The sequence below is a fragment of the Embiotoca jacksoni genome, unplaced genomic scaffold (assembly GCF_022577435.1).
Source record: "Embiotoca jacksoni isolate LCO1_2020_lvr unplaced genomic scaffold, fEmbJac1.0.p SCAF_13, whole genome shotgun sequence".
Classification (NCBI taxonomy): Eukaryota; Metazoa; Chordata; class Actinopteri; family Embiotocidae; genus Embiotoca; species Embiotoca jacksoni.
The window spans coordinates 13,845,244-13,863,359 of record NW_027185263.1 but is presented as its reverse complement, the minus strand read 5'-3'; the positions used below and the strand labels follow the sequence as shown (position 1 = coordinate 13,863,359).

Genomic DNA, 18,116 nt, shown 5'->3' with positions numbered 1-18,116 from the left:
TTTCTGGGGGAGCTGACGTTGATTGCAGCATCTAGGGGTCTGTTGCCATGCTGACGTCACATCGGTGTTAGTTTAGCTCACCCAAACACCCAAGAAAAATGTTTTGTGCTGCCCAATAACAAGACAATTTAAAAAAAATCATTAGCACGCTTACATACCATATATATATAATTTATTTTAAGACCTCGTGACTGGTCTGCTACATCATGGGAAATACTCTGAAGTGTGGAGCAAGTCACTCAATGGACCCAAAAGTGATCCCACATTTCACTACCACAGTTTATAATAAAATTACATCCCAATTTGTGTCCCAAATAAAGTTATTCTTAATCAATGTACTGCAGTAAAGACAAAATCTGTCCTTTCTTGTTTGGTACTCTGGGAAATGTTTTTTTTTTTTTTAAATTTTTTTTTTTTAATCAGTATTGATATGTCACACTAACAGTTATTAAAACCATCAATATAAACCACCAAAAAAAAAAAAAAGGCAACACAAAATAGGCTCGTTGATGAAAGCGCCTGTTAGTGACGGTGTTGTTTCTGACCCCGGTGTCTTTTCACAGTTTGAGGTTTTACTAGTTTCCGTCGCGCTTTCTGGAAACTCGGACCAAACTGCGACAGCGCCGATGGCAGCGAAACAAGTGTTACAGGCGAGAGGAGGAGGATGACAGCAACAAGGTGAGAGGAGCACCGCTTCAAGTCAGCGGAGACATATATATATATATATATATATATATGTGTGTGCAGAATATGTAGAGGATGGTGACGTCTGGATCTTTAAACGGACGTCAACTTCAGCTCAAGTTGCTGTTTTTTATTCCGGGAAAAAAAAATTTTGTTAGCACGCGCTCGGCTACCGGAGCTAGCTGCCGTTAGCAACCAGGTAGCGGGGCTGCTGCCGTCCTCTCGCCCGGTAGAAACCCGGACGAGCTCGGTGATTTTAGCGGTCTGTCTTACAGCTCTCGGGTCCGTCGACTTGACTCGATCAACCGGTTTAGTTTTATGTCACTAAAAATGTTGACTCTCCTCAATAATGTTGGACTAGCTCGCTAGCCCGTACGCTACCCGGGGGGGGGGGGCCCGGAGGTCTCAAAGCGGCTCTCTGATCAAATTCAGCCCGAAGGTGACGTCGTGTGAGGCGGTCATGTCACACCGCTGCTCGGGGAAGTGGTTTGTGAGTATGCGACGTCTGGTATTGTCATATTGTTGACCCTTTCCTCCCTTTTCATCCCTCCCGACTCGTGATTGCTGTTGCTAAAGATATCGAAGCACTTCAGGGTTTTATTATTATTATTATTATTATTATTTTTTTGATTGACGTGTCAACTTGTTATCTGAATGGATGCAACAACACGGTCCACCAAAGTTTATCCAGCAGGTCCGGGAGGGTCACTGTCACACTGTCATTGGGTGTTTGGATTTAATGTGCATTGCACAATTATGTTGTTGGCTTCCTATTAAGAGAAAAACAAACAACAACAACAACAACTGTCTGAATCCTCAGTTATATCCTCACTGGTCAAGTGATAGTTTCATCAGATTTTTACTTTGAAATACTTCTAGGTTACAGTCTTTTAACACATGATTAACTGCGTAAGTCTCTAAAAGTTCAGTCCACGTCAGTGTAAAAATGAATAAATAAATAAATCACCAAACATACCGAAAAAAAAAAATGAAACTAAGAAGATCTCGCATCAATGGAGCAAAGTTGGTTCGAACTTCTTGCGAAGTTAGTAAACTTGGAGATAAGGAGGAGAGTTGTGTCTTAAAGTTTAAAGCAAGTTGTTGCCCATGGTTACATTCATGTTTTTATTATATATATATGTATTGATTAATTTACACACATTGGTGGAATAGTTGCAGCTTCCTTTTCTGTACTCGAGATGTGAGCTAATGATCCAGATTGCGTGCGAGTCTGAAGAAGTGGGACTTCACTGTTCACATTTGTGATTTAAAGAGAAATGTGAACGATAAGACTCGAAGACTGCGATACCTTCCTTCCTGCTTGCCTGACTGTGACCATGGCATGCCAGAAATGTGATACTTACACCACAGGTTTCAGTCAGCTAAAACATCATGAAGCATACGCAATGTATTGAAAGTTAGTCGATACGATTAAGAAATTCAGCTTTTATCAATGACAAGCAGCTGTCTTTTGTTTTGAAGTGTTGCCTTAACACACTGGAATAGGATCATGTAAAAAGTATTGCTGTTTAGTGACCTTTTCTTTGGTGTGTAAGATGACTCGTGAACAAACCCTCCTAAGCAGTAGTGTAATAATTATCAGCCAACATTTAATCTTCCCACTGTGGCGGCAGAGATGTCACCAGTCTAATGAGTCAGATGACGGGAGCATAGATATCATCTGATCAACGTCAACAAGAAAAATAGGTCACATTTTTCTTGGTTCTGTGCCCTTAATGACGTTTTATGAAGACTTTCCCTTGTTTATGTGGAACCATATTCATGACTAAAATGTACGCTTTGTGTCCCAGATAGTCTTCACATAGACTAATGGCTGAACGCATATTTTACAGCTACCTTGATGCATTGTACTGGAGACTGGTTGTTCTATTTGTGTTTTCACACCTGGTGTTTAGATGGAAAAACAGGAAGTGAAAGATCAAACTCAAATGTTTTGCCTTTGTAAATACCACAGCTACCATTACACGTCCTGGGTCATTTTCTTACTCTGGTGGTTTGCATACTGAAAATTTGGCAGTCTTGACTTTAACATATATAACTACCCGAGTAAAATATGGAACAACAACTGACTATATTGTAGTTAAGCCCTGCCTAATGCTGGATACTATGTAGGGTCAGCGATGTAAAAGATGGCTTCACAGGCCTGCTTCACTTGTTGCTATGAAACAGGTCTACACGAGCCTGTGCGTATGCAGAGAAAGTCCGGAGGCCTTGCTGAGACGAAGCTGTGAATCTGGAGGTGGAAGGGAAAGGATTGAAAGAGCTCTGCTCCTTTAAACATGTATTGATGTAGTAGTAAAATATCTTAAATGGCAGTGGGTTGTGTGAGCTTTTGTACCGCGTCTGTCACTAATCCTAGAAGTTCCACAACAGTGTCTCAACATCACTCCCCCTTCGGCTATTTGTTTGAATATTCAAACCTTACTTTGTCCTCTATTGCCGTCAGACAAGTTGTGATCTGTTGTGAGAGTGTGGCCCACTGATCCTGGGAGCCCACACAAAACATGAGCCATTAGATTGACCTTCAAAATATCGATCAACCTTGTGTCTTCCATGAATATTAGTGCCTGTAGATTGCCAATGATATAAAACAATGCTGAAAGTCAGACAAGTTTCATGTTAAAACACGCGTATACTGGAATCCAGATTGGCCTTTCTTATTTTTTCTTCAACAGTCAACACTGACAGATCTAAATAATGTAATTTTTTTTTCTTTTATAAAATGTGCTGCCTCAAGAGTTTTGGTGTAGAGTTGTAGTGTAGCTGTAAGTGTTCTGCATTTACTGGCTGCATGAAGAGAGATGATGAGCTGTGTTTGTGTTAGTCGTGACTGGTAAAAAGGAGTTAGCTGATGACAAGGCTGTGTTGCTAAGCAACGCACATCATGGGCTGTGCCTCTTGAAGCTCGAAGCAGGCTGTATTCCACTCTCTGCAAGACTGGGGGAAAGTGTAGTCTGCTCATTAATGCACCCGCTATAGACATGATTTGGATTATCAATATCCTTGTGTAAAGGCGTTGCATGGTTTGTACCGCAGGCTCCCCCGAAGCCCCGCAGTGCTTTAACATAAAACGGCGTCGGTCTCTCTGGATTTCTGTTCAATTCAGATTGTCTGTCAGAGGGCTGGAGGCGCAGGGATATACTGTTCAGCCCACACTTTGTCTCAGGTTATGTTAACTCGTGTACTCACCCCATGTGTGTCTGGCTCAAATGCTGCTTGCGAGACCAGTAAGGCTTTTGTTCTCATAGTCACGAGGCTTATTCTGCAGTACATTAACACATTTGGTGCCAGAAGACTGTGATTTTGATTTCAAAACCAGTAAGTGTGAGAGACAGGAAAATAGTGTAAAGACTTTGTGGTCTGTTATATATATATTTTTTAACCATTGGTAGGCTAATTTTATCAGCCGATATCAGTCTATCACAGATATATCAGTATCAGTGTATACATAGTCGGATAAAACTTTTTTTTTTTTTTTTTTTTTCCCCCCACAGAATACCGAAAAATATCCTTGGTGTTAAATTTTTTGGGGGTTAACTGTTCTACTTGTGTGCTTTTCTTATTCATAGTTTTATATAATTATTATATTCCCATTGAAGTTCACCATTTCAATGCACTGATGTCATTTTGGACAGTCTAAATTATCGTTATACTGTAAAATATCCTGCATCCATTACATATCTTTATCACAAGGGTTTGACCACATGTCAGTTGCGGTATTAATATCAGAATTTTTTTATTTCCTAATATCGATATTGAGATCAGCCCCAGAAATCCAGTACCGGTCGGGTTAATTTTCCACATTGTACCTGCAAGCGGGAGGAAATCAGTGACCGTGCTTTTTTTTTTGTTGGTTACTTGAACGTGTGTATGTATTTGGTTAGTTGGAAGAAATGTGATTTGTGTGTTATGTTATATTGCTGTAACATCTACTATGAGTAAATGTACACAATTCTGCACAGGTTTGTTGGTATTGTATGTTTCATACCAACAACAGAGCAAACGTGTTTACAAATTGAACACGGCTGTAGATGCTTTGCTGCAGTTCGTTACAGCTTGAAGCACTTCATCGGTTGTGAATTGTTATCAATCAAAGGTTTGTAGGTGCAACAGGAGGGACACAAAAAGTGTTGTTGGTCTTGGCAGAAGTTGCACTTTTCAACCAAACAGTTTCACTTAAAAACAAAGCTGGCTAAACAAAAGACTAGACCTGATTAGTTTGGGAGTTCGTGAACTGCAAACACCAAAACACCGTCAGCGGTTTGGGCTGGTGACTAATGCGTTCCATTTGCTGGAATGATTTTGTGGCTTGCCCCAGATAGCAGTGTTTCTCGCAAGTGGAGAAGATACTGATCTACCACAATTGCAGGTGGGAGGGTGGGGAGACGAGGGAGCAGAAGACTCTGAAGCACGTTAAACAAACCTCTGAATTCACAGGTATTTGTACAGGGATGCATCACTCTGATATACTCCGTTATCTTGCTACATGTTCAACTGCTTTTCTAAGCAGACTTTTGAATGTAAGAAATACATGAACACCAGAAAATGTACGCGAATGGTTTATTGTGAGGTTAAGTAAAGGTTTGGCAGAATAATACTAATTGATACTGACATTTGTGTTTTTGCTCCCTAACAGGATTAGGTAATTTAATTTTGCCTGCTCTCATTGGGGAGACCGAATTACTTTGGCCCTACGCAAAGAGCCTGTAGTGCTGAAGTCCAACACCGAGTATGATTCCCTGGTTGCGGTGGAGGTGAGGAAGCATGGGGCGGCAATCTGAGGTGTCAAGACGAACGTGATGACAGCATGGTCCATGGTGGAGAAGCTCAAAATGGAAAAACGCCCATGCAGGGAGAAGAACATTGACTCAAGCGAGGCCCGGCATGCCACTGACGAGTCTGAGGATGGAAGCAGCTCAGAGAGCGAATCGGAAGAGCAGCAACACCAGAAGGTCCAGGTGAACAGTAGCTGTAAGAAGAGGGAGCCCTTGGCTGTCACGAAACCCCACCGACAGCTCTGTCGCTCTCCATGCCTTGACCGGCCCAGTTTCTCCCAGAGTAGCACTGTGCAAGATGTTCGTGAGGATGAGGCCAGCACAGTACCAGGGATCAAGCCTGCCAGTGAGAGAGAGTACCAGACCAAGATGGAGTTTGCTCTGAAGTTGGGCTATTCGGGGGAGCAGGTGGAGACTGTGCTCAACAAGTTGGGGGCCGCTGCACTTATTAACGACGTTCTTGCCGAGTTAGTGCGGCTTGGGAACAAAGTAGAGCCTGAAAGTCAGCCTTGCAGCAGTGCGGCCACGTCGATATCACGGTCCCCCTGTGTTAAAGAGACTGTTAGTCCGGAGGTGTCGGTGGAAGATGAACCAGTGGATACCTTTGATAACCTCAGGCCCATCGTCATTGATGGCTCAAATGTGGCAATGAGGTGAGAGACTCATGAACATACACTCACACTTAATAGGTCTGTGTACTTCTTTGTTTTAATGGAGTCTGTTCCATGAGGCTTAAGTAGACCTGATACTATTATTGTTTTGTTTCTCAGCCATGGAAACAAAGAGGTATTTTCTTGCCGTGGCATCCAACTTGCTGTTGAATGGTTTCTGGAGAAAGGACACAAGGACATCACTGTGTTTGTCCCAGCCTGGAGAAAGGAGCAGTCGAGGCCTGACGCCCTCATCACAGGTATTAAGGCTATTTTTAGGCAGTTGCTGTGCATTTACATTACTTATGGCTGGATTCCACCGGGGCCGTTCGATGCTTGTGATTTCACCAGACGTCGAGGTTGCACAGAGCAGATGTAATGGAGTCTGGGCAGGAAGTCAGACAGAGAAATGGAAAAAAGCATCCGGTCAGTGTTTGAAATAGAACTGTGCAGACTCCTGATGGTATGTTACATCACTACATCAACATCTAGCCCCCTGGTCTTTCCAACAGGATAAGAAATGCATTTTCCTCCTGGTTACAGGCACTGTATTAGTTAGGAAACAATTGTGAGTATATTCTTAACAAAAAAAAATGAGCTAACTGTATTGACTTCGTTTGTAGGCTACAGCACAACAAAGTAGGAAATAACAATAAATATAACCGGCTCGCAGACGCCACGTTGTGGACGCGTGGCCAGTGGAAAACAGGAGTTCCAAATATTATCAAAACTGGCTGACAGGCAGTTAAAATACCATACAAAATATGTAATGATATAAATGCCTGCTTTAGATGGAATTATAATAAACTCTTTATCAACATTAAAACTCACTCAGTATTTCTCTTTCAGATCAAGAAATATTGCGCAGGCTGGAGAAAGAGAAGATCCTGGTTTTCACCCCATCTCGGAGGGTCCAAGGCAGGAGAGTGGTGTGCTATGATGATCGCTTCATAGTGAAGCTGGCTTATGATTCTGATGGAATTATTGTGTCGAATGACAACTACAGGGACTTACAAAACGAGAAGCCAGAGTGGAAGAAGTTTATAGAGGAGCGTCTCCTAATGTACTCGTTTGTCAATGACAAGTAAGAAACTACGATGCTGCTTTCTTTCTTTTTTTTCTTTCTAGCACTCAAACTCTGTGAAATGCTCTCCAGGACTGTTTTACCCCGTGAGGGTAGCTGTGGATTTTGCAGATATGGTCCTACTTAGAAATAAGATATCTCATTCACAATAAAGTATATTTATGTACATGTTGGTTAGTGTTATAAATAGTTATAAAAATGCTTTTTAACAAGTATTTTACAATCTTTGATTATCAGAAAATTGAGGAATACCAGTTATTAATTTCTTTTTGTGGCTACGACACTTTCTGATGGAAATGATTATGTTAACATTTAATCATGAATATTTTTGTATGACTATTTGTAACAGATTTATGCCGCCTGATGATCCGTTGGGAAGACATGGGCCGAGCTTAGAAAATTTTCTCCGCAAGCGGCCTGTTGTTCCTGAACACAAAAAACAACCATGCCCCTATGGTAAGTTCCCTGAAAAATGTTTCTTTTTCCCTCAGAATGAGTTGAGTGTTTCATTTTCTTGACACGATGTACTCTTTCTCTGATAAAGGGAAAAAGTGCACATACGGACATAAGTGCAAGTACTATCATCCGGAGCGTGTCAATCAGCCACAGCGGTCGGTGGCTGATGAACTCCGGGCCTTTGCCAAACTGTCTGCGGTGAAAACAATGAGCGAGGGGGCTTTGGCTAAATATGGTATTGGTCCAGCGATGGTAAAGGGGGACAGCAACTCTGAGGCCAAACGCGTGGCACCCAAACGTCAGTCGGACCCCAGCATTCGCTCCGTGGCCTGTGAACTTCCAGAGGCACTGTCCGTTGTGAGGAAGTCTGAGACAAATTCAGTGCCTTCCCTCGTGTCTGCTCTCAGTGTGCCCACCATGCAGCCTGCCAAGAGCCACGCAGCTGGAGCCTTGAACACACGATCAGCCAGCAGCCCAGTGCCAGGTTCTTTGCAGTTCTCTCACAGTTCTCTGGAGCACATGTCGAGTGTACAGTATCCTCCTATTTTAGTTACCAATAGTCATGGCGCCTCTGTCACATACAGTGAACAGTTCCCAAAGTATGACTCAGTTAGCGACCATGGATATTATTCACTGCACAGTGATTTTTCAAATATGAGCATGAGCAGCATGCATAACGTCGACAGTTTCTGTAGCATGGAGCACGAGCATGTGTATCAGAGAAATCCCAGCCACTGCCCTGAATCCTGCCTCAGCCATTCAAACAGTGACTCGTTCTCCTCTTACGGGGACCTGTACCCAAGCTCTGTGGACAGTAGCCTCGAGGAGAGCATGAAGGGGCAGCAGCAGTCTTCTGCACAGGGCAGGATGCAAGCTTTCTCCCACGGGTTTCGTCATGAAGCGCTGACTAGGGTGCAAAGTTACGGACCAGAGGAGCCCAAGCAAGGCTCCCGGAAGCAGGCTGGGTCGCACCTGGCACCACACATCCAGCATGCTGCAGTGGGAGCCAGGTCCAGCTGTCCTGGAGACTATCCCCTCACTCAGAATGTCCTCCCACCTTTGTCCTCACAACCCACACGGTCTCTAGGTATGACTCGTATGGACAGCATATCGGATTCGAGGCTATATGACAGCAACCCAATGAGACAGAGGCGACCTCCACTGTGCCGGGAGCAGCATGCAAGCTGGGACCCTCTGCCTTGTGGTAATGAGTCCTTTGGATATCATTCGTATCCACTGAGTAACAGCCTGATGCCATGTTGCGAGCGGGTTATGGTCCGCAGCATGCCAGACAAAATGGAACAAATCTGGAACTCGCCATGGGAGACCCCATCTGCAGCTGAGCACCAAGAGCGGTATGTTATCCCAGACCACCAGTATCAAACATATAGGAACCTTTGTAACATCTTTCCTGCGTACATAGTCCACTTAGTGATGGAGAAGAACCCTCATTTGACAGACCCACAACAACTCGCCGCTGTCATTGTTACAAAACTGCGGTCCTGCCACTGAGCAATTAACCTTCTGAAACATTGAAACAGTGATGTTATAATAAGGGAAATAAGGATTTTGATAGCAAAGATAAGGCACGTGTTAAATGTTGCTGTAGTGCAACATCTGCCCTCAGGAGTTAATCATTTTTAAATGTCTGTGGTGGGAGATCTGGCAGTCAGATTTTACATCACAAAGATGACATAAAAGTAATCAGCATATATGAAGTTTTTATATGAAGTGTGGTGTAGCTGATATGAGGGAACACGTTATTAGAAATCTAGTTCATAACACATTCATACTTCCTGAGCAGGAGCAGCATTTGATCCACAGGACAGTTCATTTAAGATGAAACTGCAAAATGTCCCCTTTAATTAATTCTGATTATTTTCTTATTATTATTATTATTATTATTATTATTATTATTATTATTTTGTAAGATATGTTAATACAATATTTTTTTTAAATAAAGTAAGAAATAATCATTTTTAGGAAGTGTTATTTCATCAGTCCTCTCTTTCATTATACATTTTTATCGCAATAGACTTTTTTTTTTTCTTCCAAAAGCCTTCCCCTATTAAACAATGTTATTTCCCCAATCATATAATATAATATGTCCAGTCACATTTCATTATGTCACTTTTTATTTCTTCCTCTCACTTTTCAGGACAGTGCTGTTGCTAATCTTAAACGAGCAAACTCAATAGCTGCTGCTAGAATTATCCTGTTAGTTAGAGCAACAATGTCAAAGCCATTAAGACTCAAATATCTACCTGCCACTTAAAAAAAAAAAAAACTCCCATTTGTATTTATGTACTAGGCTGCTAAAGCTACCTACCGAGCCGGCTAATTTGCCACGCAGGGTTGTGAGCATGGTTTATTACTCAGGACCAAAGTGACGAGAGCACTTCTACCAGCAGCTCATACTAGTTTGTTAATTACTCGAGAACATCTTTAGAGTTACCTCGAAAGAGGAAAACACTTTTAAGAGGAGCAAAAATACAGTCTTGTTATTTAAGCCAAGAGGAGCTCCATAATATCAGCATCAGCATTCTTGTTAAGATGAGATTTAAAAGCTAAAGAAAGGAAGTTGCTGTGCACCATGTTTTTTTTTTTTCTACTTGGCAGTAGTCTGTTTTTTATACATCTGGCTTTGTTGTTGCTCTAGCTAATAATAATCTACTTAACCTAACCCTAACCTAACAGATGCAAACTGGCTAAATTTGCTAGCAGTTGTTAAGCTCGTGAGCTTCAGGTTGACTGAACGTCGCTGTTAGGAAAAGTGAAAACTGGGAAATAAAGTATCATTATGAAATGAAATATGACATTAAAACAATAAGTTTAATTTTTTTTAAAATTAAAAACCTGTTAGTACAATAAGAAGAATGAAATAAACAACATTCCTCATGAGAGAATTTTGGTTTTACTCTTTCTATTTTACAGTTTATTCAATTATTTCCCAGTGTATTTATTTAACATCGATCACCGGTGGGTTCCGTATTTATCACACCAACTGGTTACTCATCGTAATTTGAGCCTAACCTGGACCCTAAGCTAATTCCGATCAATCTAGCTGGCTAAAGTAATATTGAACCCGTGTGAGTCGATGTGAACTAAGTGGATCAATAAACCAGTTAGCTGCATGGCAACACAGTCAGATAGGCGCTAATCCCTCAGCTATCTCTCCCACATTTGCCTTATTACACATCTGCCATGAGAACACATCAACATTGGTCCAGCATGTAGCTTTTATGAAGATCTTGTTCAGGCCCTGTGAATGTGTTATGAAAGGCATCTAAAGTGTTTCTGGTGCAGTGGAACTAAAAATAACCTTGCTTAGGTCTGCCTCTGCTGTAAATAATTCTTGTGATTTTTTTTTTTTTTTGGGGGGGGGGATTTGTGCATTTTATTTTGAAGATAAAGGGAGGTAGGTATATACCTCACAGCATGAACTATGACATTTTATGGCCTTATATCTGAATGACCTCACGCTTTAGTCATTGTCTGATTGGTTTCAGTGAAAGTCTCTTGTCATTGAAGCCTCCTACTTTCAAATGTAAAGCACTATCTCAGTATCTAAAGAGATATATTTTCTCAGCCTCACTTAACAAAGCTACTATTTTGGTAGAATTTGACAGTGCACAAAGCAAGCCAAAAGATAGATTTGACTTGTATACATGTGCGCATATTTATGTACATATAATCACACAAAAGCCATTATTTCAAAGTCATTTATAAGCTGCTAAATAATGCCAAAAAAGACAGAATTTATATAGTGTCAGTATTCGATATCACTTTACATTTTGGTTCACAGGATCAATTGGATTATAGTACAAGTAACATCTGTGTTTGGATAATTTCCTATGGTGTACTGTATAGTTAGCTTTCTGATTTTACTGGATGTTACATCCGGGATTTTCCTATTTATATATTTGTCAGATCTGTTGTGCTGATTCTTTTCAATGTGAAAATATTCAAAGTATCTTTGTTTCAAACAGTAGCTCTAATGGACTCCTTCATGTTGTCAGAGCAGTTTGTCTTCAGGCGCAGGTTAATTTAGTTTCAGACTACTTTTACATGCACTTAAGTAGTCTCATGATAACCAGCTTTTGCCAGTGACCTGATTCCTGACCCTTATGTGGCAAACCTAGTTTCCTTCATCAGTTAAAGGTGTTAAATGCTAATGTACATGACGGAGATCCAGGACAGGAAAGGCATCATCACTGTGGTCGTAATCTAGCTGATAGGCAATGTTCTTGCATCTAATTGCATCTAAAATCCTGTCTGTAATAAACAAACCCATTGATTTCTCTATTATGAAAATACATGGTTTATTAAATTGGCCGAGTCTGATCCAGCACCGAGGAATTTGGTGAATTGAAACCCAGAATCACATATTAGAGCCCATCCCTTCACATTACCATCAATCCAAATGCGCCAACCCAAAAATGTCAACGTGCCAGTGCCCTTTCACTCACCAACTTTCTCATATACCCTATTAGATACACTTATAATATGGCAAAGTTGAATAAAAGTGTGCTAGAAATTTGCTTTCTGTCTAAACTGTGGTTTTAAAGAAATCCGAGTATTGCAGTGCATCTAAACAAGTCATCTACTTTCATGCCTTAATTCGATTTCTGACAGTTACCTGGTTTCTTATGTGCATGTAAATGTGGTGAAACCTTTGAGAAATCCTTTTTTTCCCGCGGCCGTGGTGTGACTTAAGTATGGACAAGTTGTAGAAATTTCCTTTTAGAGATGGAAACCGCGTTTACCATCGCAGTTCAATGTTTGCACAAGGAATTCTGCAACAGACTGAATATTTACCTAAAGTTACATTCCTCAGATAACTATTAGAATCTGGCTGTAACAGTTAGGCCTGGTAGTGAGTTATATATTGTGATATCTTGTAGAGTATTAGGTTTCAAAAACTGTATAAAGAAATAAGTTTAAGTGAATGCTAGAAAGCATGATGGTGATGAGATTTCCTGAATGGCTTTTTATGGGAGGCCAGACTGCTGAAATACAAGGTGTACAATACGCATACATGCAGCAGCCGGCCTCCAAGGATCATGGATGGGTTCAGCTGTGCCTTGCAGCACATTGCTCTCAGGATGCTTTTAGTTTTCTAATTTCAAGTCTTTTTTTCCTGCCAAAACCCAGTGGTTACTGGCACGACTGTATTCTGCTCTCGTAGTCATTATATTTTGTGAAAATCCTACATGTAACATGTAGTATGTTAAAATTAGTTACGTACAGTTGAAACATGGAGATTGCATTGGAAAACTTCGTACTTTTAGTGTATATCCTCTTTAATGCACCTTGAGATCTGCAACAGAGAGCTAACAGGGTGGGTTTATGTGGCGCAACCTCAGTCAGATGAAATAATGTCGCGTGTCCATGTAGCCAAAGACGAACACCAACTAACGACCTAAAAAAAACTACTTGATTTCCCATTTTTTTCACAACATGCCAATTATCTGGCAAGTTTTGAACCAGTGACCTTTAAATCTTCCCATTCGTGGGCCTAAGGATGTTAATATTGGATACTAACCATGGCCCCCAGGTCATCAAGTTCAACCCATCACTTGCAGTATTCCCTGACCTGATTACCGAATGGTTACTGATTCATGCTCCCAGCAGCATTAACTTTCTTGATTTTAATGATCACTTGCCTTTTATCTTCTCCCACAAAGTGCTGCATGAAACACTCAGCCTACAGTTGCACAGAAGTTGTACCACATAAAGCCAACCCTTAGGCAGGACCATGCTTTGAGTGCAATTAAAGGGAAATGCCACTTATTTTCAGGATTCAGGAATGAACTGGTACCCCTAGGCCTGCTATTAAATTGCTTGATTGTGCATTACAAATTTGGAGTATAGCGTCACATGAGTTTTTCCCTTAATGTCTAGGACTTCATTGTGAGGTCAATAACAGAAATGCTTTAGGGAAGAACTTATTGTTTGGGCATTTTATTATCTTAGTAAATGATTAAAAACAATGTAATGTTGAGCTTAAAGTCAAGAAAGTTTTCACTTGCAGTAAAGGAAGCGGCATCAGACAGTGTTTTGATGACATCACAGAGCCGTATATATATTTGTCATTTAGTTTAGGAAAGTGTTGATTATTATAAAGAAGATTTGTATGAGAATTTTTAAACCAAGTGGTATTACTCTTTAACGGGGCTAATTGTGTGAGCCTGACTTTGTCTCATTGGTGGTGCTTTAAAAATATATATTTCTTTATAATGTTTAAGTACAACCGTGGTATATGAACAGACATAAAGAAAAAAAAACAAAAAACTGTTGAATGTGTTTTGCCCAAATGAGTTTTTGGGCTTTGCTGACTTTGTTTTTTCATGAATAAAGACGAGGCCACTTGAGGCCGGCTGTCTGTTCATGAGAAGGTGAAACAAACTGCCTAAATGTTTCTTCATGTGAAACAATCAGATTGCAAGGCTGCTGTCAAGGTTGTTTCTGGCATTTGGCTAAAAGTTTGCGTGCCGTCCTTTTGTCTTCCCCCTGAGATAGTTGAATTGTCATGGATTCCAGGGCAAAAACTCTAAAGCTCTAAAATCACAAAAATCAACATGGTTCTTGATTTAAAAGACCAAAATTTAGACAATGAGTGTTTTGACTCTAATGTGTGTGTGTTTCTTAGTGATAATAAAATCCCTCTTGGACTGGAGTAGTCCGTTGCCCTGATGAACTGTTAAGTAATCAGTAACTGTAATGGAAGCCACAACTTACTTACAAATTACCAAAATAAAAATGGTTTGTTATATTGTGTTGTATTAATTGTAGAAATATTATTTTCTCCATTAATGGGTAAATCACTGGGTGATGTTCACAGACATTCATGGCTGTGTGGGACAAAATAAACTATCTCTACATTGGCAGCGATTAACAGCACATTCAAACTTGGAGAGGCTTCATTATATTGTCCTTGAAGTCCAGTTTATTCATGAAGACATGCACACAACAGAAGCTGAACTGCTGATTTTGAATACAAGCGGGTGTGTTACTATTTCTGGCACACTACCACATTGCTTTCACCTTTGTGTCATTAGATAAAATGCACTCATGAGCACTTTCCCCCACACGAACACAAGGGAGGATACAGTAAACGTAGGGACGTGGCATTTTGTTTATCGTGGCTTTCCTTATTGGGAAATATTTTAAAGTTTGTCCCCATTTCTAAGACGGCTTCTAAAAGGACAGTCTTTTCGCGGGGCGATAGACTACTTCCAGAACCAAAATGAAAACCCTTATTATTACTCCAAAAGAAAAGTATTTTGGAGCGAATTACCTATCCAGTATTTTACTGCTTTGCCAGAAGGTTAAACTATAGAGGCCAGAACGGTGGATCGTAGTCCCCTCCCTCCCTTTTTAAGTGTCGCAAACAACTAAGCCACAAATGTCTAGAATTGACTTTTGCTTGTTGATACAAATTGTATCTATACCTTGAATGTAACAAAATATGAAATGTATAATATGAAAAATAGTTTTATTTAAATAAAGGGGGAAAAAAAAAAAATCAATGCCATAATGTTTGTGACACTGTGTGTCACTGGGAGTAGCCCATTGGTATGTACTAATTCTTACTAGGTACAGTAGTTAATTTACAGGGACATTTACGTGCTACCTAAAAGTGCACAGATACCCTGTGTACAGCAGTAAGCATCATGTCCCCTCTGTACATAGTCACACGTTTGTGTATATATATATATATATATATATATATATATATATATGTATGTATATATATGTGTATATATGGATGTATATATATATGTGTGTATATATGGATGTGTGTGTATACATATGCGTGTATATATATATGTGTGTGTGTATATATATATATATGTGTGTGTATATATATATACATGTATGTATATAAATGTGTGTATATACATGTATGTGTGTATATATGATACACATGTACATATATATATATATATATATATATATATATATATATATATATATATATAAAAAGCGATCTGTAAATGTAACAGTTACTTAAGTTGTTCAGATACTTCAGATAATTTCTGTGTTGTAACCTCTGCACATCGGTTAAAGTGCATCTAGTTCCTCTGAGCTGACATATCTGCTTTACGCTATTTTCATGGGAATCTCCATATTTTTGAGTATATTTTGCCTAATAAAACATGCCAAAGTTATTGTTGGGTGGCTTTGTCAAAAATGATTTCTTGTGACTCAGCTCGCGGGTTGTCAAGCAATGAATTCTATATTTCCGAGGACAGAGGATTTCTTTTCCACACACTGTAAACTCAGAGTAACTTCACTCAAAACACAAATCAGAGCTCAGCCTGGCAGTTTAAAACGGTTAATAGCATGATACAGAAATCAGAGTGTATCGTTGTCTGATCACGAGGTGTCAGATGATGTCACCACATGCCAGCCACATAATCGCTTGGACGCAGACATCAGTTTCATACTGACTGCCAGATTTCACTTGTGATTTGGGTTTGATGTTTGTTGCACTTCCAAGATACAGATGCTTTTTAAAACTGGAATTTCTTGGGAGTGTTTGACGGTTGATTTCATGACTGACCCTCCATGTTGACAAGAGCAGTGGTGTGTTGAATTGTGATTTCTTTTCCTTATTCACCGGTTGTAATTCAATAATTTTGCTATCTGAGGCCAGTTTGCATTAGATTAGCACAATTTTCAAGATGTTAAGACTGATATCGTCAAAATTATATTTCCTTAAGTTCAGAATCTGTTGTTGTTGGCTAAGATCAAGACCAAAGTGATTTTTGATGTGGACACATTACATACCCGTTATGAGAAGTGGTTCAGACAGTTGTGAAGCCCTTGGCGGCGTGCGGGTTGTGCCACCACTGCCGGTGTATGAAATGCCGCGACACGAGGCACACACATTTAAACATGACTGTACATATACAGCATACAGTGTAATACTCAGGTTAAGTCACAGAAACATTTTAAATCACCGACTTGGTTGTTTTCTAAGACTGAGGAATGCAGTGGTCACCTTTCTGAAGTGTAGGTATCCTGTTCCAATAGACCACCGGGTCTGAAATGTACAAAGGGAAATATAAAGCAAGTTTTTTTGTGTGTGTGTGTGTGTGTGTTGTGATGATCTGCAGTATTGTATTTCACACTGACTGGAAAGCATTGCTTTTATAGACCAAAATATATTAAAAAAAAATAAAAATAAATAGACTATTTGGGTCTGTGGGCTCAAACAAAATGTAAGTCTTAATGACAAATTGTGTTTCTCTGCATAAATAAAGCAAAATTCTGTTCAAACTGTGTTTTATCCTTTTTAATTAGCGACTCGATTAATGACGTGTTCTGTGGGAGGTAAGTAAACGAACACATTAAACTTTGCTACGCTATCTGAGGTGAAGAAAGGAAAGAAAATCCTCGGTATACTGACTATAATGTTTACCTGTCATCCTCTGGTGTGCGCAGTATGTTACAGGTTCTGGGATTTATGTTCCACTTACTCAACAATGAATAAATTCTTTTTAAATTATAGTCATACCACTATAATAACGTCATGTCTTTTCTGTGACAGCTGAATAGATGGTCGCAAATAATTGTCCATTGAAAATAGTCTCCATTGTCCGTTAGAGGAGGGTGAAGCCAACAATCCAGCCAATGAATGTCTTATTTTTGGTTCGGTAATGGCGTGGCAATGCCATGATGATTTAAAGGGTACGAAGGGAACTAAGTAAACTCGGTTCTATCACACGGAGTCACACATCGCGAAAAGGTGCAAATGTCGGCCAATACGCCGTCAAGGTCGTGACCTTTTTACCCCTTATATGGCACGGATCTATTTTTGTGGATTTCCAGTCAAAATGTTTTCACACAGGTTGTTTAAAATAATAATAGAAGACGTGTGAATCAATGAGGAATTCCATGACACTCGTACCCCTTGATAATTAAGCCAGGCCCTGCTGATGCATTGTTTCTTCAGTACCTAATGCTTTCAACCACTCTGATTATGAACAGGTTACACGGCACACGCACGCTATCTGCTGGTAGGATGGTGCAATAGCAAAATGCTTGTGTCATGAATACATGAACTGCTTTTACAAACGGCACAGGAAAATGAATAAGAGCCGATTGTGGCTAAGAATCTGTTGTCCCGGGCTAAGTTCTAACAAAGGACCTAAAATATTCCCCTTTCAAGAAAATAATAAAACGCATGAAGACGTGCACAAGTCAGAAGTTTTTTGTTTTTTTACAACTGCTCTCAGGGCTGTTACAGTTTCGGTGAGAAAATTAGTGTTAATATTAGCAATAGAAATATAGTAGTCTTGTAATACTATGGTACTGTGGGGAAGCAAGTTTGAACAGTAATTGCACATCTATACTGCAACCAAATCGCCTTTTTAAATATTTATCCCTCAAAATGTTCCTTTGTTTGGTTCCCTTTGCAGAAATATGAACATGTGA

At 40.0% G+C, this 18,116-nt stretch overlaps 1 protein-coding gene across 2 annotated transcripts; it reads left to right on the top strand.

Annotated features, from left to right (window-relative positions):
- The first annotated feature begins 594 nt into the window (after window positions 1-594).
- Window positions 595-15,844, top strand: zc3h12b (zinc finger CCCH-type containing 12B). 2 transcript variants are annotated; one of them, XM_069146774.1, is made up of 6 exons: window positions 595-678; window positions 5,342-6,133; window positions 6,251-6,390; window positions 6,980-7,214; window positions 7,564-7,670; window positions 7,759-15,844. In XM_069146774.1, the coding sequence occupies exons 2-6, from the start codon at window positions 5,505-5,507 to the stop codon at window positions 9,180-9,182; spliced, it is 2,535 nt and encodes an 844-aa protein (XP_069002875.1). In that variant the 5' UTR covers window positions 595-678; window positions 5,342-5,504; the 3' UTR covers window positions 9,183-15,844. The 2 variants fall into 2 exon arrangements, with proteins under 2 accessions (XP_069002875.1, XP_069002876.1); XM_069146775.1 differs by lacking the exon at window positions 595-678 and adding an exon at window positions 840-1,174.
- The last annotated feature ends 2,272 nt before the right edge of the window (window positions 15,845-18,116 follow it).